Here is a 25143-nt window from a genome sequence, read left to right as displayed (position 1 = left end):
TTAATATGCAAGATGATTACTTCTTGCAGTTTGCTTAAAAGTTACTGCCTCTTGCGTCTATACATACACACACATGCACACACTGCTCTGAACAGTAGGGAGGGATGGATCCAGAGGGGTAGAAGGAAAATGATAAGCTGACTGGAGGGCACAAAGCTTTCTAGGCTGGATCGTAGCACACACACTGAATGGGGCTGTATACTGCGATAACACACTAGCCCTATGGCTGAAGAGCACACACACACGTACAGACACTTTACTTTTTGCATACACATACACACATGCACGTTTCACTCACTTGTGCGCTTTGCAATACGCACACAGAGAGCTCATGGCGAGTGGCTCAAGCCTGCTGATAAGACAGAACAGAGCACTTCAAAGCAGTGATACTTTAAGATAAAAAACAACCTCAAACTAACAGAGCCTCCCTAAAAAATGGCTGCCAGGCAGCGCCACGTTCCACCGCTAATGTTTCACATACAGACACATCGCTGCTCAGCCTGCCGGCTTACCAGTTGCATAATCATGTCATTGCTCTGCTGAGGTTGGAGACACCTGCAGCAAGTTTGCCAATTACATGCTTCTTTTCTTAATCAGGGGAAGTTCCCTTGTTCAAAGCAAAAAGCTAATGGGAGCAACCAAATTTCTTTTTTTTGTGGGTGGTGTTGTTTTTCTGTTTTATAATTTAAGGATTCATCAGCATGTTTCTTTAAAGGCTGGGTGGTGGCCTCTCCAAATACACAGGACAACTCATAAAAATACATGGAAAGAATCCATCAAAATCTATTAATTTGTTGGAATGAGATGTGAAGTGATCTGGGAAAATGAGCTGCACACAAAGGTTTGTGGTTGATTTTGAGCTAGAAAACTGATTAGGAAAAGTATACAAACTGAATAAAGCAGCAGTTAGGCACAAGGGCTGAGGGAATTCTCCACAGGATGAATGCTCTTGTATTTGCTTTGATAAAGTTTTCTATATTGACTTATATAAGCTAATATTCTAGAACTGCTTGGAACCAGCAGCCAAACCGATGTTTTTTTTTGTCACTTCTAACTTCTTTAACAGTGTCTCTATACAACACAACAAAAAAATCCTCCAGGGAAATTTCAGGAAACTTTCAAAACTTTCATGACCCGAAGCCTCTAGGAAGTGACTTTCAATTTTTTACAAAACAATTTATTACTATGGTCCATCACATGGAAATTCAGATTTTATTCCCGTTTTTCGGCCTGCACATTTTTTATATTTCAAATACAAAAACTGACAAGAATACAGCTGCAGTGATATGCTCTGCTAGCTGCTCTATTTCTATTTACTTCCTGCTGGGCAGTGGGTTTCCCTTCTACCCCATTGTCCTGGATAGGCCTGCTTAATTTGGCATCTGCTGTTTGGCAGAGCAGAAGCAGTGCCAAGGCCAAACGCACGCAGAGTGCCTGGCTGGGGCTATCCAATCGATAACGACAGACTGCAGGCAAGGAACAGGTGCTGCAGACTCTCTGAAGCAGAGTTCAGTCTCTGCTAAGACGGCTGTGTCGTAATCTATTTGGGGAAGAGGGAGATCGGCAGGAAGGGAGAAGGCGGAAGAACAGGTGATAGATGCAGGTGGAGAAGACAAAGAAGAATAGGGCAAACATGGGAGTGTAGACCGAGGTGTGAAACATACTATATATTCATGTCGTTGCATTGCATAATAATGTTTATTGGTATACAGGATTGTGGCACCATGGAAATTCTTATTATATGTATTTTGTTTTAATGACACTCAGTTTCCATGTAACAAAATGACTGTGATCTTTATAATTTAAGGAATTATATTCAACAGAACACGGATAACATGTTTTGATTCTAGGATTAACATTTTGATGATTGCTTTTTACATTTGATGTAATGCTCTCTCAAAATTTGGGGGAATATGCAATCAAAGGTTTCCACCCTGTAAACAATCACAAAACACACTAAGTAAATCTGCCTTCATTTTGGCAGAGCTGAATCATCTCAAGTGGTGTGAGCAGCTCAAGGACCCAACACACACACACACAACTTGGTTTAACAGGGCTGAAAATGTGCCGAGGTTTAGTCTAATCAGTGATCTGGTGAAAGAGGGTCTCCACTTCAACCATTAACTCTCGCTATTCTCTCCACTTTAGCCTGTTTCCAACATTTCCTGCACTGCTTAGCCCTGCTGCCTGATTGCAATCTGGTGTCAAGGAAGAGAAAAGGGAGGGGAGTGGAGAAGAGGGGAAAGGGGAGGTGGGTGAGGATGAAGTAAATACTTGGAGAGGGGGGTAAAAAGACAATAGATACTCCATGCTTGACTTCCTTAGGAAATGGAACTCTGTGATTCTGGCCATTAAGAGGTCAAAGGTGAGCCTTTAAATTATTGTAACCTGACAGACATTGTAACCTGGAGCTCAAAGTTTCTCTAGATAAGTGTGTATTTACTAGACTACAACAGAGCTCCAGTGTTTGATTACTGTCCAAATAAGACTGATTATGTCCTTCTGACACCTTAAATGTTTAACTGTCATGAGCATTTGGGTAATACAGTTAGGTGTTTAGAAAGATTTTGTTTGGTGGTTAAAACGGTGGTTAAGGAAGTAGAATTTTTTCATGAAAATGATGAAAATACACTCAAATTCTCAGTTTAATGAAGACGAGACAATTTAAAACCATTTGTATTTTAAAAAAAATTTATTGTATATTTCCTTTCCATATTTATTTATTACTAAGAAGTCAAGTTTGACTTTATTTTGTTATATTTTTCACTATGGACAATTGCATTGTTGGAAAAGTGAGTTTATCTAAATTATCTTAAGTTTGTGGCTGAAGTGGAGCAAGAGTTCATTTTTAAAAATATACTAATTACTTACTGCAAAAATTATGTACAAGGACCGAAATAATCTTCTCCAGGATGAATGCTCTTGTCTAATTTGTGATGATAAAGTTCAAAGTTTTATATTGACTTTTAATCCACTAGTTTATTCTAAAAATGCTGGATACCAACTTTCACATTGTGATGTTTTTTTTTTTGCCACCTTCTGACTAAATTTCTTTTTTCAGGTCTCATTACCTGAAAAAAAAAAATTCCTCCAGGGGAACTTTAGGAAACTTTCAGAATGACATATCTTACTGCTAAAGCTAATTTCAGCGTGCTGGCTATCCCGCAGAATTTGCAATCTGTCTCATTTGAACTTAAGACCTTAAGTAGATCATCACCTTAAAGAGCAGAGAGATAGCACCAGGGGGAGAATCTGTCGTCATCCATCTTGAGAATGTGAGAATTTGCACCAAGAAGAAAGAACAAAGGGAAAAGGGGTCGCAAAAGAGAGTGGCAAGAAAGAGCAGAAGTAACGTGTAAACCAAAGACAGAAAAGGCATCGCGCACAAGTTAGTATCGTCTCCGTTTTAGCCATGTTTGCCCCTCCTATCCCAGAGATGCGGATAACATCAATAATTTTGCGACTTTGTTGGGAAAACTTTCTAAAGTGTGGCAAGGCAGACTGGAGGTGATAAATTATTCAAATGTTTCATCGGAGCCATGCCGCTTGCGTAGGGCAAGCCTCTATAATATGCATGTAAGAAGACATGATGAAACAACTTCATAAACAGTAGCGAATGAGAGAGCGTTCGGGGACTGCGGGGTGGGAGACAGGGGTGATGCAGAGACAAGTGGCTTTGACTCTGACTTTACATAGGCATTCACTAGGTCCCTATAATATATACATCTAAGGACAGTCGATGAAATGGCCCTGTGTGATGTGGGAAAGGGCTGGGAGCAGAAAAGGAGGCCAGATTAGGCGGGAGATAAGGACAACAAAAAGAAAAAAAATGTTAAAGAGAAAGATGAATGAGTAAGAAAGAGGAAATATTGAGATTCCTGCCATTGTGAGAGACAGGGAGAGAAAGAATGGGGATTTAACAGACAAAGAAGAAACACAAACAGACATGGGAAACAATAAATGCATAGAGGCAGTTCACTTTCTTGTTAAGTACCAAGGGAGAAAGAATATGCATTTCAAAAAGATAATTTTCCTGCTGCATGTTGCATTAATGCCGCTATAGAATACATGGGAGAGAACCTTTATATTATCTGTTAGCCCAAGGTGAACTAAGCCTGCCGCATTCTTCTCCCTCGCTATGTTGAAGTTCTTATGTTTAAAACAAACCCCTTGTGATACACTATAAAAGGTTAGGCATTTTTCAATACCAGGGTCAATCCAGTCTTTCAATAGGTTATACTTTGAGGACTATAAACACTTTTCTCTAAACTCTTTTTGTTCTTTTATATAAAAAAGCCAACGGCATCAACATTAGGCTTGGCAGGTAAGAAATTAAATGAATAGGCCTATATCTGATCAAGGTACAAACTGTAATGTCATAAAAAATAACGTTGAGATGTGATATTCAGTTCTATTGTACATTAGCAAAGGATGTACATTTGAAATAAAGAAAAGGGAAATTTAATTTGACTCAAGTATCTTTTGTTATCTCAGCCTTGCATTTCCGCACATTTCAAGCTGCATCCACTACAGAGCAAAAACAAAAGTTACATGGAAAAAAAACAGAGGATGACAAAAGACAAATGATTCGATACTGGACAAATCAACAACTACATTTACTAGAGTAGAAGCTGGTAAGTCTGTGGCTGCTGCAGGCCAAAGCTCAATGTCCAGGATGGATCACTCAGTCCACACCAAGTCGTGACAGATAGTGTACAACTGGGCTATGTCTGGATTGAGCAGCGCATAAACGCACAACAACAAAGGGAAGGATGCTGCCATTATGGGCTTTAGGGATAGCATTACTTTTGCAAAGGTAAAAAAAAAACCCTTGGATTTAATTAATCTCCAAGTTGATGCAGCACCTGGTGGGCGACTAAATAACCCAAAGCAAACGCACACACACATTGGTGCGTGGTTAACAGGTGCACAATGCGCTAGCTATTGGCGGTTATGGACCCTACAGCTGTGACTTCTACATTTCTGCTGCTTTTTACTGTCAATACCGCACTGCTGTGACTGCAAGCATGTTTCTTCTCCAAAATGTTTTGAACTTTGAGAACAGCAGTACAGGGAAGCGGAATGTACTGATGAGTGGAAGATGATCCTTCCCTTTCCAAGCATGTAGCAGAACCTATGGTGGCCACCTAAAAACACTAAGGTTATTGTTTCGGTTAGCTCTGGGCTACTGTAGAAATGTGGCAGTGCAACATGGCTGATTCTATGGAATAGGACCTGCTCCCTCTGTAGATTTAAAAGGCTTCTTTTAAGGCAACAAAAACAGCGATTGTTGTTTTCAGATGATAAACATAATTATGATTATTATATTCCATTTCTGACAATAAATCCCTCTATATCCCACACACTTAACCTTTAACAGTTGTTGTGGAATTTCTCATTTATATATATATATATATGTGTGTGTGTGTGTGTGTGTGTGTGTGCGTCCTGCCTTTGTGCTCCTTTATTTTACTGATAATTCTGTAAGATGCAGCAGGTTCTATGTAGCTTGAAATGTGCTATTTGAGCTTAAATACCTATGGACTTAATTTGTTCCTCAGTTTTATTTAATTCTCTGAACTATGTCCACTTTTCTGTTTAATTCTAATGCTACGAAGACAAATACACAAATATTTGTGGTTTCTAATCACATGGCAATACAGGACAAAAATGTCCGTCTGCACAAATAGAATTGAAGGACTTTATTGTTGGTTTGGACTTAAGGTCTTAGTGGGATTCTTAATGATAACGATGATCCTGAACACAATGAGATCATGATCATCATGTAACATTTTTCTTTAAGCATATCTGCTTTAAAAAGTAACAAGTAATCAATACTCAGGGTACATTTTAACTGGTTTACCTTTAATTTCTACTTGAATACAAGTAGATACAAAGTATTTTCACTCAAGTGCCATATTATACTGTTGTAAAATTTCTTGAAAGTACTATTACTAGTGCTAGTTTTCCAGCACCCTTTTCATCCCTGGCTGGGAAACACTCGAGTGTGCCAAAGTGACTGTGTTCACATTCAGATGTGTGTTCTGAAACCACACAGTATAAGTGTTTCAGAGTGAACTCGTTTCAACCATTCGCCTTTGTTATCCAGCCGGACAGACACAACAAAGTAATCGGTGCTCTCTTTGTTGTACCCCAATTACACTCAGTCCTCAGTGGCCTACCTCATCCTTCCCTTAGACCATGGCCCATTTCCTGTCTCATTTTATATCTTAAGAAGTCCATATGAACTGAAACAAAAACAGCATGTGCATTAAGCTACATCAGTAATGAGTGGAAACCCTCTGAATGGCCCCTTTCCTTGGTCTGTTTCCTGAACTAAGGAAAAGAAAAAAAACACACACTAGAGCTGGAACATGGCAGGTTTGACTTTAGTAACTTTACAGTATGCTTCATACATTTATAGCTCAACTAAAGTGAACAAGCCTCATTTCTCTGAGCCTCTTCATCGAAAAGAGCAAAAAAATGTGTCATGATGCAACAAAAGAAAACCTGATCCACATTCACACAGTGAATCGACTAGTCGGCTATGTTCCGAAGAATGAGAAAATCATGCAGTTAAGGTAGTTAATTTATTCCTTGTCTTCATTGAGTGAGGGAGCAGAGCGAGGATGAGAGTAAAAGAGCGAAACAGCATTGATTGTATGTATTTATCTCCCGTTGGTCAGCAGTCTGGCTTGTTGCTGTGCACTGGAGGTCATTCTCCACATTGAATCCCCATTGATCTCCTCTTTAGAGCCTCCTGAGACACCAAGAGCTCCATTATGAGAGTGATCACACTCTCATGCGTCCACCAATAAACACATATGCGCACTCATGAATAGACGAACACAACTCATGTTGCTGTAAATACATTAACGCATGAGCATGCACATCATTATGCACGTGTAAACACGCACATATGCCCGTTTTTATAGCATGGCCTCCTCGTGCGCACACACACACACACACACACACACACACACACACACACACACACACACACACACACACACACACACACACACACACACACACACACACACACACACACACACACACACACACACACACACACACACACACACACACACACACACACACACACACACACACACACACTAATCGGTAGAAACCAAGTTTAATGCTGCCTCTCTCTATAATTTCTTGTACTGCGCCTCCTAACTGCGTGTAAGAGCATGCGTTAATTCAGACATCATTTAATAAGACACGCAGCCAGACTGCCTTGACCACTCCATAGAAAGGTGCTGAAAGGCAATTACGCTGGGCAAATAGCCCTTCAGGCTCCAGGGGCCTAAGCCCTTCCATCCAGAGCAAAGAGTGAGAGGAGGGTGGACTCTAACCTCACACCAGAGTTGCTAGAGAGTCACTCTGAGCTAGACAGTATTCTTAGTTATTCCAAAAGGACATAACAGGGCTGTGCACTCTTGTTGATACAAATGAGTCATCCTGCAAATCAGAATTCATGACCCCGTCTGGGTTAGAAACTGTACTTTATATTTCATCCTTTAACCTTCAACTGACCTGATTTCCTGATTCATGCATGACCATCCCTGTGTAAAGGGTCACTTTACCCTAATTAATCTAGCTTTTCTACCTAACCTCAGCGGTATTTAATAATATTTTTCGGATTTCCATTGATTAGATTTCTGAAACTGACCAATCACAAAAATTAATTTATGGTGCTTAAAGGATTTACAAGCTGCACATGTGTACAGCGGATTTAATAAAGCTTTTGGCTAAAAGCAGGTGACTGGTATCTCTGACTGGAATAAAAATGTCACAAGAGCAGTGAGATTGAACCAAAACAGCAATATTGAGGGCTACTAACTCAAAAGAATGAGCTGAAATGTGTTGTCATACTCATGATATCGGAGGTTTTGTCACAACAAATGGCTTCTATTACATTACATGTAGTCATTAGATCTATTGTTGCTATAAAAGTATCAATCAGCGCAGCTTTTAAAAAATATATATTGCAAGATCTCACTGTCAACTGCTCTAATTGGAACTGCTTTGTATGGAAAAAATGCACCCATAAAATCATTGATGGCTTGTTCTGTGTTGTGCTTTAGCATTTATATATATATATATATATATAGGAAAGCAGATCTGCATATTTCAAACCACTCTGAATAGCAACAACTCTGGACAGCAGATTCGAATGAATGCAAATGTCAAACACAGGTCTTTAGATTGGCATCATCTGTAAGGATGAAAGTGGTATCGTCATGCCCTCCCTCCAGACATTCCTGGCTCCATTCACAAGAAATGCATTATGATTTGTTAAGCAGCTGGGGGAAACTAAAGAGAAAGCTGGCAAGTGGTGCAGTAAACGGCAAGAGGCATTTACGGTGTGTAAGGCTCAGCATAACATCATCTGAGATATTCTTCTAAAGGTAGAGATCAAGGCAGCCCTCATGATATCTTTCTCATTTCCATAAATAGTAACTCTGTTGACATGTACAAATTTCATTGACTCTGGTATATTCAGGACCAGCCGTAGAAGTATTCTGGAGGCTCTTTTTTATTTTTTGACTTCTAAAAACATGCAGATATCGCGGGTGGAGTGGTGGGGGAACAGTCATAATTGAGAACCATGACAGCACAGATGGTGCTTTTTCTTATTCTTCCTCTTCAAGTAATTTTGCAGAATTAATTATTGGAGGAAGATTAGTGCCTGTAAGTATTCCTTATGTCACAAGAACAATCGGGGGGGGGGGGGGGGGGGGGGGGGGGGGGGGGGGGGGGGGGGGGGGGAGCATTTATCATTAAAATGAATATTAAAAGCATTACAAAGGTATTTCATGTGTTTTTGAAAAATCCCAACACAGCCAGTCTAATACATTTACGAGGGAATAGTTCTTGAACTAACACAATGTTCTTCATATTATACTCTAAAAATCATGACTGAAAAACAATGAGAGGCGGAAGAGGTGGGGAGGAGTTATTGTGTTGGACCTACCGTTGTTGCCGAAGTCCAGCGAGTACTTGACCACGTGGTAGTTATTCCACACGTACAGCAGGTTGTCTCTAGGGTTGTAATCCACTGCAGCGATGTACTGGTAGGAATTAGGGAACGGTATGTTAACCGTCATTTCCTTGCCCTTATCAGTGTTGTACATGTAGTCAATCTTGTTCCCTGTCCCTTCGTTGTCATCATCTTCATACACGGTTTTGACAACGTACAGGACTCCACAGATCATGAAGGCATTGGATGCAGAGCGTTTGTCATAGCTGGTGTCCCAGGAGCCTTCGATGCGCAGGGTGTACGGGTTGAGCTGGCTCACCACGATGCGTCCGTTGTTCTGCTCTGTGGCATAGATCACCCACAGTCCATTCTCATCCACTGCCAGGTCGATGTCAGATTTGCCCCCCCAGCGATACGGTGAGGTGTCGTGGTAGTTGGCGTTGGCAATAATTGCCTCGCCGCTTTTGATGCGTGTGCGCAGGTCAAACTTTACAATGTTGCGTGTGCGCTCCTTGTTGAAGAACAGTGCGCCGTCGTACACAACGAAGCCTGTCCCATCCACACGGTGCGGCAGCTTGTACGTGGTGGTGGGGCGGCCTGCGATGAAGTCCTCCTTTGACGAATACTCTGTGAGCGTGTCTGTGCGGTACGGTGTCCAGGGCATGTAGTAAATCTTATCAGAGGCCTGTAGAGGGTCTTTGCACCACGCACCAGACTGGTGGTCTGACTCAAAGAGATGTTCACTTTGGTATACTCCTCGCAGAATGCCAGGACAGAGAAATACTGAGGAACAAATGACAACATTTTCACATTAGATCCATTTTGCACACTTGATGTAAAATGCCAACTATTCTCTCCAGAATTTTTGACAGTGCCGGTGAGATGTTTGCCTCTTTTCGTAAATGTTCATAAATAATGGAACACTGTGTTTTAACTCAACCTTAACCACCAGTGAATGACGATGACACGATAGGCTTACTGTGTTGTGATTTGGATGTTGTAGAGTCACTGTCATTCTTAAGCACAGCAACAGTATGCCTTCTATTCAACAGATAATACCCTGCTCTCACAGCTAAGAGATGAAGAGAAAATGGCACATTTTGTTCTACTTCCACACTTTCCCTCTATTCCCAGTTCTCCCTCCCTCCTCAGCTCCTCATTAGTCTCACAGCTCTTTCTTCCTTTCTCCTCCCTTTCTATTTCTGTCAGGAACAACCAACTGTGGAATCGAACACATCTTTTATTGTCTGCTGTTTCGGCAGTTGTTACAATAATTCTTTTCCCACCCCATGCTCAGTCTTCCCATCTTGGAATACTGGGGTCATGTTTTATGAGGGATGTGGGAGATGTAGTAAATTCTGGGAAGCCAGAGCGACCAAAGTCATAGGAAACCTTTGTAATTTAACAGGAATGCTGTCACACACACACACACACACACACACACACACACACACACACACACACACACACACACACACACACACACACACACACACACACACACACACACACACACACACACCTATGCAGCAGACGTTCCAGATGTGCACTGTGGTTTTCCCATTCTTCTCAATAATAGAATTCCAGATGCGACACAAAAGCCTGGGAATATTGATCGAATTTTCATTGGTTATTCAAAGCACTGGCATCGCTTACATATCATGGGGAAGCATTTGAAGTATTAAATGTCAATGTAATTCTGTGTTCATTGGCTCATCATAAAAATGTGCTCGACCCATGGAGAGTTTGTTAAGTGACATTCTACACAATGCCGCGGAATAATATGGGGCTAGAGTGTGTCTAATGAGAAGCAGTGTTTTCAAATTGCCTCTATATGCTGAGATCAAGCCGTCCTAATATAGCAGCGATGACTTTCAAAGAGATGTCCTGCTGCAACAGGGTACAAAAGGCTTCAGGCGCTGGCATCAAAAAGTTACGCTCAATTCCGGATTTTGGGCACGTGTGCATGCGTGAATGCGCTTGTTCCACAGACTTACCTTTTTGTTCTACTTCTGCAACGGCCATAGGCAAAAGATTTGAAGAGAAAAAAGAGAGAACAAGAGAGAGAGAGAGAGACACGAGACAAAAATAGATTAATGATGCAATAATAAGGAAATCATGATAATACAATCTCAGATCTCCATAATCGGCCTCATATTTCATCCTAACCTTGTGAGAGTGCCAGGATGCTCTCCATGTGTGATTGGTAATAACATTACATAAGCGTCTGAGGAGACCGTGCTGCAACCGGGAAGCTATCTGACAGTACTGCATCTCACATATGTTGCACACGCACATATGGGGGAGCAGACACACACATGACATGCAGACATGAAAAGAGGGAGAGGGGCACGGAGGGAAAAAGGACAAGAGCGTGACGCAACATGCGCAAACACACAAATGATCACAGTGTCCACGGTCGTCCTACAGCAAGTGCAGGAATAAAAATACAGCATTATAAAATGACCTGAGATAATGAGTTCTTTAATGTATGCTAATAGCAACAGAGCAATGAAAACCAGAAAATTGATTTGATTAGTGGGATTGCATTTCAACGGACCAGCCAAAACTGCCACATTAAAATGCTCTCTGATGCAGTGTACGAGCTAATGCTTTGTGTATGTCATGTAATCTGTGTGACTCTGTGTACGAGTGTGCAAGTATCTGCGTGTGGAGGCAGGAGCATACTGAATGCACTGGTTCGCTTCAACCCAAAACACCAATTCCCTGTCTATTATATTCAAACCGCTATCTTTAGAGCTTCAGCAAAGGGTTGTTCATGTCGCACTGCAATGAAATGTGCACACTTGCTTGAAACCTCTTAAACATATGAATTTCATTCCACCTTGGTCCCTGGGGGACTGAGTGGAATGTGAACACGGCAGAAACCTAATCCTGCAGGCTGTGCCCTTGTGTCTTTCAAGACTGTTAGAGACCTGCTGAATGGAACTAGTCCCCAGAGAGGGAAGGAGGGGAGGAAACGGGAAGGGAGGGAAGGGAAAAGAGGAGAGGAGAGGAGACAGGGAAGGAGAGGAGGGAACGGGAAGGGGGGGAAGGGAAAAGAGGAGAGAGGAGAAGAGAGGAAGGCAGCAAAGCCCTCAAAGGCAAAAAATATTTGGAAGAACTTCCGGATAGTGCATGTTTAAATACAGCACAAGTACACTACATATTGCACAGCACATGCATAATTTTAAAAAAATATTAAAGCCAAAACTCATCACCAGCCACAAGACATACAGAAACATGCGTGACACACATGCACACAGACGCACACACAAGTAACCATTAAATCCGAGGCTCATGAAAAATGCATGGTAACTGGCGCAGCTTAGCACAACTCCCGATAAATAAGCAATCTCTGGAAGAAGATCGTGTTAAACCTAAAACAAGTGTGTATACGCACGTGCGCACATGTGCTTGTGTGAGTGTGTCATTACGAGTTAAGATATAAAATGGTTCACCACAAGTAAGCAGCTCCCTTGTGAGAAAAGCTGTGAAAGCAAGCAGATAGTCTGTCTATGAAGAGGGGAGTGTGCGATGGAACGACACATGAATGTACTAAAGGCAAGCACACTAACGCAGTGTATAAACAGCACATAGAGACACATTGTGGTTGAGAAGACAGGGATTAATGACACCAAACAACAGGACCCTCACAGTACCTGAGGCTCTCATACAGCCTCCTAGACACAGAGGCAAGAATATGCGGAGTGCAAGGTTGCCCACAACTAATAGATTTCAAATGAAAAAGTGTGGCGGCAACAAGTACCAAATGGCACACAAAATGTCAAACAAATGTCATTCAATTTGTACTGCTGCTCATTGTTTCACTAGATTAATGGACATCTCCTGTGGTGAACTCTATGCCGGACTTTTCTTTTTTTTTGTTCAGGCATCACTGTTTTGATTTCTGGGACGAAAGTAAGAAATGAAAGTTTTTCACAAATCAAAGTCATTAATTTTTCAGTGCACAGGACTTGACAGAGTGAATATAGGTTGGCACTGGCTGGATATTTGTTGAAACCTCAAGGTTTTGTCAAGGGGAGTTCAAGCATGCAGGATGATGCAAGAAATGACAAGTCCTTTGTGCTACGGCTAATTCAGCCGCTGAGTGTGGCTAGAAGAAGAAGGGAAAAATATGGACTGACAACTTGCCAGAAAATGTCCTTGTTTCCAAGAAAACGTCAACAAGAAAGCATTTTCTCTCAATCTCAGAGTTATTCATAATTGAATTCTGCAATGGTAGCAGCATGTTTTTATCTATCCAGTATCTTTGACTGATCATTCGCAAAACCACTTAGAAAGCGATATTAAATAGTTAGCTATGCAGCGACAGAAAAAAATCCCGAACATTTCTGCTCATTTATTCCTAGAAAGACTTTGAATGAATATTAGAAGACAATAGCAGCAGAATAGCACTAACATTAGTGCTGTTTTGTGAGGATGTGTCGCCTGTCTGGTTTAAATCATCTAATTACTCACTGATATCTGCGGTAGAATCTGCTAAATTGAAAAAAAATTAAAAATCTGTAATCACACCAACAGCTCTTATTTTGTACCTTGGACACCTTCTGTGTTTTTTTCCCCTTTCTCACACACACACAGACACACACAGGCAGTGTTAACCTGACTGTGCTGCGGTGTAAAGATAATTAGCATTTTTATTGAAAACGTATGGTTTATTAAGGAGGTAGTCGTCTAGGAGGAAAGACGGTGTGTGTTCGCGAGTGTGTGTAAAACGTGTGCATGCATGTGGCGCGTGCACGTTTGTGTGCGTGTTTCTGCAGACGAGTGGCGACAGCAGCCTTACCACTATTATCTCTGATCTCCATGCAGCTCAGCCAGCTAAAGCCCAAGGTCATTTATGGACACAGACGTTTTCTCCTTTCTTTCCCTTCGTTATGTTCTTTTCTCCCTTCTTCTCATCCTCACCTGCCATTCTGTTTCATTATTTCATCCTGCGCTTTCCCCCCCTGCTAATTCTCTCCGTTACCTCCTCTGTATCTCTGCCGCTTCCCCCAACCTAAACCCTGTCCACCTCTCACACAGTGTCTTTTATCAGTTAATTCATTCTTTCTGTTCCTCGTCTGCTGGCCTCGTCTAACCTATTTCTCTCTATCTCTGTTTCAGCTGTCGCTCTGCCGTCTCTCCTTCTGTCTCTTTGGTCGCGTTCCCATCTTCCCTTGCTCTCTCTGAGAAATACAAAAATGTCTGCATGTTTCTCCCACACAAACACACACATATAGCGCACATGCACACACAGGCACGCACGAACAAGGAATCCTAATGGCGAGCGATGTGTTTCTGTGACACACACCCACAAACAGCACTTCTCATGTCATCGTGATGAAGTTATTCCAAGGGTCCAATCTGACAGAAGTCTTTAATTGGACAGAGAAGAAGGTGATTTTATCTTTTAATTAGCTTTCCTACAGAGCCAACTTCTATTGTCTAAAATAGACTGCATGGGTATTGCATAACATATCACTGGCTTTTCTGATTAATACACTAAACGTGGTAGTAGGCTAATTGCTTCATAACAGCAGTCAGGAGAGCCAGGGTACACTGCATGAAGATGAGGAAACGGATAGTCATAATCCCAAGTGTTACCGCCTGTTTTTAATGGCGAAACATGAATGAAACAGCGCATGTCATTTCCTTTTTCTGCAGCATATAGCGTATTTGTTGCGATTAAATCCATGAGAGTCGCCTTGGAGAAGCATTTTGTACAGCAGTGAGCTAATGTATGGATATTTATAGAGCGCCCGCAGTGCTATGAGCACGTATACACAGGTGGCTAATTACTGCCAAAGCTAGCTGGCTAGTTTGGCACACGACTGCCACACACTCATACCATAGAGAGCCAGAGAGAGAAAGAGGCAGCACTTGATTGTAGCTTTGGAAAACAGCCAAAAACCCGCAGTGCAGTGAGGAGAGATGAGGAGTTGTGAAGGTAGTGCAAGCCAAAAAATCCTGAAGAAAAAAAAAAAAGGAGGGCTGACGGAGGAGCAAAATTTTCCCTGAAAACTGAACCGTACATAATTTAATTACCTGTTTTACAACCCACTTTGAGAATTGTTTACAATATCTATGTGGTGGGGAAACACAGCAATTTTGCTTAAAGTGCTCGGGAAATAAGTGCATCAGCGGTATAAAGTTGCGTCTCACTGGAGCTCAGCTCATTTTCTTTCCACGCAGTCGGCTTGTGATGAGCAACACCTGGCCTCAGAGGTGATTGCTAGGGGTCAGGTGTTTACACTCAACAGTGTGCTTAATGTCGAGGGAGACCTGCTTGAGTTATGGATGTCCCTTGATGTCGCTGTCATTTGAGTGCACTACGCCCAACGCTGTCTTCAAATGTAAATATAATGATTTATTAAAAGCTTCAGCTTGTGTGCATTTTGGAAATGCGACAGTTTGAGTACACCGTCATATATTTTAGAAAACAAGCCTTCTTTATTGATTCTTCTTGATTTACGGCAACATCTTGGAAATATTTCACCACTTAATGTCTTACAAAATGTATCTTTCACAACAATGCCGCTGACAGCATTGATTTGCTGTGTCAAGCGCGCCAGTGTGATCGTTGACGGCTGAATCTGCAGCCTGAATGTCAGCGAGAACGAGTACTTTGCTCTACAGTTCAGACATTATTACGCCTTTCAAAGAAAATTGATTTCATAAATATTTGAGGAATGCAATATGAGGCCTCTCTGTGAAGGGTCGTGCCATGTAAAGCTTCAGGTATTCTCAGACAAAACATCGTGAAGTGTGGAGTCACGGTATCCAAGGATTTATTTCGCCTTTATAAATTTTACACCATTTTTCTCGGCAAGATTGTGAAACGTTTGCTAAACACACCCACAGGAGCCAGGTGGTGAATTGCACGCAGTGCTAACTGATCTAGCACAAACACTTCAGTCAGTATACAGGATGCTAATGTACTCTCTTTCTCTCTTGCTTTTGATTCAATACTCTCGCTCTGTCTTTTCCTCCAATGCTTCATATCCCTCACTACGTCCCTCCCTCCGTTAGCTGCACTCCCTAATGACTTTGGTTTCAGATGCTGTCTATTTTTTGCGGGAAGAAATGTTACCCGGACTGACCCCCTGTTTATCAGATCAGCATACTACTCCTCTTCCTTTGCACTCGGTTGTTCATAAGCCGCAGTTCTTCACGGTGACAAATCTATGAAATAAGTAGTGCCGTATTTTCAGGCTGGCAATTGAGAAGATAAAGACAGAACACGTAGGCAAGTTCTGAATGAATGAGACGAGTGAAAACATACACTGCTACACACACTTTTTCTTTTATGATGCCTGCATGTGTGTGCAGTGTGGGTGAGTGTGTGCGTGCTTGGTGGGGCATTAAGCAGGTATCAGGTTGTGTTTCCATCTGCTCCAGAGAGGGCTCTGATAGTCCTATTATTTAATCTGCTGGTCATTCTAGACGCCAGGAAAGAGCCGTTTAGCCAGACATAATTGAATGCTTCAGTGTGGGAGATCACCTTGGCCGTCTGTGTGAACCGTGGTGCCAAGGCTGTAGACAATGTTAGACAAAAGACTCAAAACGGGTCCGAGATTTCTTCAAGACTTGTGGAGAAATTGGGCACAAAAAAGTTAAAGTTCAAAGTAATAGTGTCTGGCCTGCCAACTTTGTGATGCACAATGCTTTTTTTTTTATGAAAGGAAGGCCAACAAAAAGTTTTGAGTAGTCTGGCTCATGTATTACACAAAGAGCAAATGAGGGTAATTTGAGTTCAAATGTTTTCAAAACAAGAAAGGCTTACTCTGCCTTTTTTAAAAAAAATTTTTTTAGCTATTTTGGCCAAAGTTAAATTCACAGATGTGACCAAATGAAATTCTGGAGATACTTTGTTTTTGGCATAAATATGGACAAAATTAATCATCCATTTCCAACTTTGTATGTCTTTCTGTCTGTTATGATGTCAGAAATTTCCACATAACTTCTTCAGTCTACATTTATGCCCATTTTACAAATAAAACCATTTATCAAGATCTCATAGTATAAAGAAAAATCATGTTCATCATCAGAAAGTCATATCCATGCACCGTGTATCTTAAGTTCAGGACTTGTATTTTCCTTTCTCAGTACATTGAAAGTACACTGTAATTTTCACTTGCAGCATTTTTTTGGAACTTTTTTCAAATTGATAGTGATAGGGCTTTCCACCTTGACATGTGTCAAACATCAAATATAACTGCCTGCTGAGTAAAATAAATTTTAATGCCGGGTGTGATAGAAAACTAACTAGTGAGAGCTGGCACTGAGGGAATCACATGAGACTCTGCTTTTTCATACAACAGACACAGAAGCTGCATTTTACCTTTGCCTTTGGACAAAGCCTCTAAGCTGGAATGCATTGTAAAATAAACATCAAGGACAAAAAGATGTCTTTAATCCATTAAGTCTCTGTGCAGATCCCTTATGCGTTTATTATGCAGTGAGCTGTAACCTACATTTTGGGGGAAACTATGCTTATCCGGAAAGACAAAAAAAAGTTGCACAGTTGTTTTGATATTTTGTTAACATAACCCATGAATGTTTCACTCCAGTGGATACGACCTCCCAGTCTGTTACCACCTGGTCAAAGGTCAAATCACCATCTGTCATCAGTTGAGATCCTCATCCTTCCTCCCTCGGAGTTTCCCAGGGAGTGATATCATTAGAAGTTCCCACATAAACTTACTCTGGCATCAAATTACTGATCTAGATTCACAGGGCATGTGGCTACTGATAAGACAGCAAGTAAAACTGACCAAGACGTTAAAATGGAATCATTTGTCGGCTGTGTGAGTATTTTGGACATATTTCATTCACATGCACCATATGATGGATTTAGTGAGAGATTTTAAAGACAAATGAGATCAAAAAAGTTGAAATACTAAAAAAGAAGAGTACTTACTGTATGGGACACACTCATACTGGACTTCCAGGTATTTGTATGTGCCAGGGCAGGGATCAGGGAAGACGTCAGGACCGGCCACCACTGCACACTGAGTACGGTTGTTGCATCTAAAATAAGAAGTTGGGTGAAGAGGCAGATGTTAGTTGAACACATTCAGATGCACAGGTACTTTCAACAGATCTAACTCAAACTAATTCAACAGTCCAACAATAAATCCCACTTTTATTAAGACTATAATATTCAGTTCATGTTCAGCTTGAACTGCAGCGCATTATAGAGAACAGTGTTTCTTTTAATAGCTTGATATAAAAGAGGGGAACGAGTCAATCAAAACACCTGGAAGCACAACACAGTACAATTCAAACCAACACAAACTACATCTTCCAAAAGGATCATGCAGGTGAATGCAAATCTCTCTAAAACAATTTCAACTAAAGCTGAACTTCAAAGCCTTCACAAAGACACGATTTATTGCATGGCCATTGTGTTAGATTGTATTCGTTTTTTTACTAGGTCCAAAGCACTCTATAACACAATCCACGCATCCTGACATTATGTGATATAATGTACAGTGAGATGTATTATATCCACCGATGCAATTCACCTCATTCGCCCCGATACTCAAGAGTCATCTGTGTTTAAGGACCCTTTATGCTGACAATAGAGCAGACAAAATGCCCTTACTGGTATACCTGGAGTGAACATTACAGTAATGGAATCACTGAGTTCACTCATACACAAGGTGGCCCACAGTGGATACTGAATAGCTGTGGCACAAGGACACTTCTGAGGTGTGTGTGTGTGTGTGTGCGTGTGCATGTGTGTGTGCAGCAGAGAGAACAATAACCTATGTCTTTAAGAGCATTTTGCCCCAGACTACAGATAATTAATTCTAATTATCAGGGGGGCCCTCTCCTCTGACACACAAAAAGTAAGTATTTCTCACTCTTATTAACACAGGTTACAGAAGGCGGCACAGCATGTATATTTACTACGTGCCTGTGAGGGTTTGTGTTTACATGCGTGTAGGTGTGAGGCCATATAAAAGCATACATGACATTTATGTGTAAGCGTAATTAAACATGGCAGGGCCACTCCTCGCAACCAAAGATGATTTGTTAGGGGGACGACTGGAGTCCATAAATTATCATGATATATATGTGTAATAACATTAAAATGCTTCCCCACTCTGAAGTGGCACTTTATCTCAATGGCACTTCCTGGTTTAAATAAATTATTGAATTAACGTGAATGAAGAATATATTATGTACAAGAATAGGGACAAAGGACGCATGGGGAAAAAAAAGGCTATTTTAAGGAGGCAGATGAGCCTGCTCTCTTCTCCTCTGAATATTTCCCTTCAATTAGTAAAACCGCTCTGTCTTTCCCTCTCTGCACACCTGTCAAACAGACGACATTTACATTAAAAACATTCAGATTCTCCCATTGAGATATTTTTAATGAGCATGATAAACCCCTCAAGTCTCTTTTCTTACAGTATCATTCAACAATTTGCATAATGAAATATGCATGAGAGCTAATTTAATTTTTTAGTTCAATATTCACATGGAAAAAAAAAAACAGAGAACTAATGTAGGCTACAGAGAACTACTTAACTGTGACATTTATTGGTGTCAATGGCTGACCAGCGTGACTGTGGTCAAGAGACGGGGTTATCGGGGTTTAAAAGGTCCAAAACTCTATGTGTTGTCATATTCTAATAACAATACCCACCCATCTTCTCGCCCTCCCTTCGTTTTTCTCGCCTCTGTGCTTTTTAATTTCTTGCCCCGGTGCCTTCATCATCGGTCACCTGTCATGAGTGCGAGTTCTGGACTTAGGGGGGACACAAAACTGACACGGCGCCACAACTTTGTTCACAGCATCCATCGATGGATGTGACTGGCTGGCCCACAGTGGTGAATCAGAGCGCAAAGCCCCATTTAATGACCTCACATATTTTCTTGCGCAAAACCCATCCAGCAGTTATGATGTCATCACGCTGAGACACGAGTGACTAGGGCTCACGGTTTCACTCAAAGCTGTGTGCTCAAAAGTGCCGCCACAGGTGCATGGGTAGGATTAATCATTTCCACACAGATTTTGAGCAGAAGAAGCCCGAACGCTGGCAGCACGGAGAAACCCAGGAGCTTTATGAAAATAATGCCTCATCTCCAAAGAAGAAAGAAGCATAAAGATCTAAGTGTACTTTGCAGTGTAACCATGTGGCATCAAAAAGTCATGGTACAAGCCCAGCAAAATGCATAAATAACAGAAATGCAATACATTTAAAAAGCAGACTCGGTGCAGGAAGCAGGCAGGTAAGAAGAAATAAAGGTGTAAATAGGTTCAAGGGAGCAAAAGGGAGAAAATTTAAGCTTTGCACCAGCTGTGGGTATGTGTATTTGTGTGTTTATTTTTGCTTTATGATACTGAAAAACAACTCCGGCTCGGGACTTTCATGGCTGAGTCATAAAGCGCTGAAGGTTATTGACTGGTATTTTAAATAAAGGGTATAGAGCAAAGATTCGACATAATCTCTTGCGCGCGTATACATCTCTGCTATCACTCTTCTTTCTGTCTATTCCTGTCTGCACTACCTTGCTTTTCCTCCTCCCCACACTCCCTAAGCCAAGATAATAAACCAATTTCTTTTTTCAGCCTCTGTCTTCATCCTTCCCGCCTAGGAATTATTCCTCTCCGTTCCCCCTTCTTTGTCTCTCATTCCGACTGTCTGTTTTTTCCTGTCTGTTTATCTGTCTTCAACCCACTTAGCTGCAGTTTCCGAAGTCACACCCAGATATATGTGGTAGGCCTCTTATTGCTGTCGTTGTGCTCCCTCTTTCTGTGCCCTCTCCCTCCTTAATACCTTTCTCATCCCTGCCTCCCTCAGGGCGTCATCTTCAGCCTCCCTCTGTTTCTCCCTCGATCCCTCCATCCTTAGCAAAGCCTGGGCTGACGTCATCGTTCTGTCTGAGCCAGTAGTCTGAGTCAGATCCAAAAAAGACTCCCTTATGTCCCCGGTACACCTCCATCTCCCTCTTTCTTTTCATTTCTGTTACTCTCGTTTCCCTCTCTGCCAACATGTTTATCCAGCAGCCGAACAAAACATAAAGACATCAGCAAAAAAAAAAAAAAAAAAAATCCCACTATTCAGATCCTTCCTGCATTGTGACCCATGATTAATGAAAATGCAGAACATGCACACACACCCCCACACACCTTTGCAACCCATTCTTTCAAACACCAAAATGGCTCGATATTTTCCCCGTGTGTTTTTCTTGGTGTTGGCAGAAAAGCTCCCGTTTTTTTTTTTTTTAATTAGCATGACCACATCAAAACAAGGCAGTGGCCTGGATACCGCCTTGCCCGCTGGCTTTCTTCCTTGCAACGTGCAGCACACACACACGGACGCAAACAAACTATTCACTAACAAAGCCGCGCTGTGGCAGGCAGGGAAAGAAAAAGCTGCGATGCTGCAGTGGGTGCTGCTGCTGTTGTTATTGTCTGTGATGTTTTTCACTTTGTTTGGCAGACCTCCCTTCACTCCATCTCTGTCTCTCCGTCTCCAGCCCTCATATAAACATAACTGACTGACTGATGATTTGATGAGGCTGACGCTGGCTGCTGGAGCGTCTGTGTGGGTATGTTTATGCATATGTGTGAGCACATGCACGTGTCTGTCAGCATATGTAAAACGGGATAAATATTTGAGTGTGCGCGGCTGTCTGCATGTGTGTGCTCATATGCAGATGTGTTGAAGAACTGTATAATTACAGAACAAGTGAGAGTCGGGAACTAATCCTCGTGAGTTGAAAGAGGTTTCTGAGAGTGAGTGACGCACAAAGCCTCAGCAAAGTCCTCTAGAATCAACATACGAATATAGTCAAACCACTCCATAGCACTCTCTGAGTGCTCTATAACTGTGTGTGAACATGCCTAACGCATACAAACTTTTGGAAATGATGTCGGAATATCAAAACACACAGAAACCCACATTAGATTATGATCTGTAGAAATTCTGAAACCATCCCACAACAGAATTGGACCGTTGTATTTACCATTTGAGCCTCTGAATTCTGAGTGTCTGAATTTATCCACTTAATACTGCCCTCAAAAACTCCTCAATGCAACAAAAACGTAGCGAGCGTGACAAAATGACAACTGCGCAACTAAAGAGTAAAAACACAAAATTACACTAAGTGTCCAAAATCTCACTTTATTATTCTACTAGTCACTATTGATTGAGATATACCCAACAACAAAGAACAGAAGTGATACACACATGTGCAACATCACTTAAATATCAAATTACTGCATTGCCTTAAAGCCAAACAGCTCTTATGTCAAACCAAAAGCTAACAGTTTAAACTAACTATTTAGAAAATACAGTCTCCTCAGCACGGTGTATATCTGTCTTTATATCATTCTTTATAGATGACATTTTACTCAGCTGCTCTTTGCTAAAGGTGTTTTCTTGTTCTGCATTTTTTTTAAATACCCTTAATATGATATTGGATTTAAGTTAGGCAACATACTTGGCCACATCGTAGTTTTCACTTTTTTCTTCTTTAGTAACCCTATCATGCTAAAATATTTCTCTTCTGCCAAGCATTTGGAGACTGGGAGTCTTCTTGCCAAAGAGTATTTTGGTATAGCCACAGGCATTCATGGTGCCATCTGTAAATGTCATCTTCCCAACAACATATCATTACATTCCCAACTCTGTGCTTCACTGTCGGGACTTTGCATTCATTGTGGTGGACTTAGCCAAGTTCACACCAAGCATGCTAGAACCCCTCTAACCCTAGTCACATGTGACCAAAGAATGTGTTTTCATCATTCATCAGGCTTGTTTTTCCAAGTTCAGCAAAGTTTGTTTCAGAATGTTTAGTTTTTTTTCTTGCAGTTTTGTATCAACAAACAACGTACCTCTCACAGAGCTAGCGCAGATAACGTCTTTTCAGCAAGATGGCCGCTGCAGCGTTGATTAGCAGTACTATGATGTGTTCTACACCTGATTACTGCTGCAACTGTGTATTCACTGAATGTTAGTTGGTCAACGATCTATGTCCCTATCTTTGAGAAACCTCGCAATGAGATTCTTGTTTCACACAGAGCCATGATGCAGATATGCAGATAGACCCCGCAGACTGAAAGTTGAGGCTTTTCCCTATATTGACCATAAGTTCAATAATAAATAACAAACTATAGACTGTCAGTTTGGATGTGCCACAGACATCGAAAAACAGAAGCTGTGGGAGCAGCAAGTTTGTAAGCAACTTTGGTCCAGTGGACAAACCAGGTTACCACATCTTACATCTTTTGTGCTCATGATGTGATGCACACTGGCCCAAAAAGCATTTTTTTCCTATACACAATTACTGTAACTTTATTATTCAGAGCATCACAACTCACCTGAAATTATCATTTTCATTATCAAAATCTGACCCATTAATTCCAGTGACATTTTTAAAGCCAGGACAAGTTTTATGACTATTTTATTTTATCTGATTTATGCTATTTTATTCCTTTTATGTGCACATGGAGTCCACAATAAGTCAGAACTGTCAAATAGCCAGGTATACTGGAGAGAGATTGTAGTGTGCAAAAATGCAAAAGTGAGAAGAAGCCCACAAAAACAAGAGGTGAGAGTTACTGAAGGAATACACATCAAATAATATATACACTAATGACTAAACATTTTGAGTGGGGTAATACATCCACGGGTGTGACTGCACAAAATATCACGACTGTCCAAAACCTCGATTTGCTTTACTCAGTTCCTTCACCACTACCTACAATAAACCAAGATATTAAGCGCATTATATTAAAGAGTAGTTAGCAACTACTATGTGTTAATTTTTAAAGATCTATTGTTAGACACTGAGGATGCCAACATATTCAAGAACACAGATTTTAATCCTTTAACAGTTTCACAGCATGTCTCATAACTGCATTACTGAGCATCATTTGGCTTCCCTTTTCACACTGGCAGGAACCTTGACGGTTCAGAATATTGAGAAATCTCTTGGTAGAGCTCCCTCAGAGAAAATGCAATATGGACTCATAGTGCGCATAATGTCACCATCTTATTTTTCTCGGCTTGCTCACCCATACTGTGAGGTAACTTGCAGAAAACAGACTGGAAAAACATTTTCTGCTTTTGACAGCTGGACTCATACATAAACTCAGTGTATAGAGCGAATGCAAGATGGGGATGTTTGGCAGTGACTCAACACAAGGCAAAATTGTTTGAAACAAAATTCTAAAGAGTAGAAAGTAAAGGAGACGATGTCTACATAAACTGCATAGTGATGTAATGTGTTTCATTTTCTTAATTTAAGAATAGATTGTGTTCATTCAATGCGCAAACAATGAAATTAAATTAAACACTACTTGAAATTATAAATCACAGGGTATCAGTATCCAAAATAAGCTATAACAAAAATAGAGTAATACAAAAATATCCCCCATGTAACTTTAAAAAGAGATTAAACCGGAAAGAATTAAAGAGGTGAGCAGTTGTAAAAACAATAAAAAAAATTAGATCGTTTGCAAAAAACACCAAAAGGAAGGGGGAGAGAAGATTTCACAGGCCTTTTTATGTCCTGTGGGAGTTCAGGAAACCCATTTGACAGCAGACAGAGTGTAGTTACTGTATCTCGCTACAGGATAAAAAGCTGTTAGGCTGGCCACTATCTCTCCCTCTCACTCACACACACACCACATATGAGATTTCTCTGCTACTGGCCTCATTCCTGCTTTATTAGCTCCCTGATGTGGTTATACACACATATAGAGCGGGGTTGTTCGGAGACGGACAAATGGAGTGATGGGAACGGATGGCGGACGGGAGGACAAGAAAGGGCAGAAACTGTGAAAGGATGCAGAGGGACTGGGATGAAGTGAGTAACTGAAGAGTGATACAGGAGCTGTGATTGACAGAGGTAAGACAAAGAGAGCAGAAGACAGGTGCCTGTGTGCTCATGCAGGTCTGCGTATATGTCTGCCATGGCGTATAGTGAAGCAGATGAATCACATCCTGTGCCAGCACCACCACGCCACACACTCGTGAAGAAATGACAGATCTGTCTCTCCCTTTGTCTTTCTCCCACACGCATACACACAAACATTAACGCACTGCACGCTGGCCCCTGAATGTGTTTGTCAGCTCTCGAACAGCCTGTCAGACAAGCCACAGGTAAAATAACGTTGTTTTCCC

At 41.2% G+C, this 25143-nt stretch overlaps 1 protein-coding gene across 11 annotated transcripts in view; it reads right to left on the bottom strand.

The window, feature by feature from the left end:
- Nucleotides 1–25143, bottom strand: part of adgrl3.1 (adhesion G protein-coupled receptor L3.1) — a 121182-nt gene that overhangs the window by 53446 nt on the left and 42593 nt on the right. For all 11 annotated transcript variants that reach the window (XM_022199308.2, XM_022199311.2, XM_022199312.2 and 8 more), the window contains 3 exons: nt 17916–18025; nt 10987–11001; nt 8984–9772 (listed from right to left, as the gene is read on the bottom strand). In XM_022199308.2, the coding sequence (XP_022055000.2) occupies nt 8984–9772; nt 10987–11001; nt 17916–18025 (914 nt within the window). The remainder of the gene's footprint in view (nt 1–8983; nt 9773–10986; nt 11002–17915; nt 18026–25143) is intronic.

The sequence above is a fragment of the Acanthochromis polyacanthus genome, chromosome 3, assembly GCF_021347895.1.
Source record: "Acanthochromis polyacanthus isolate Apoly-LR-REF ecotype Palm Island chromosome 3, KAUST_Apoly_ChrSc, whole genome shotgun sequence".
NCBI lineage: Eukaryota > Metazoa > Chordata > Actinopteri > Pomacentridae > Acanthochromis > Acanthochromis polyacanthus.
The sequence above is the reverse complement of the archived record's forward strand: the minus strand, read 5'-3'. Positions and strand labels throughout refer to the sequence as shown.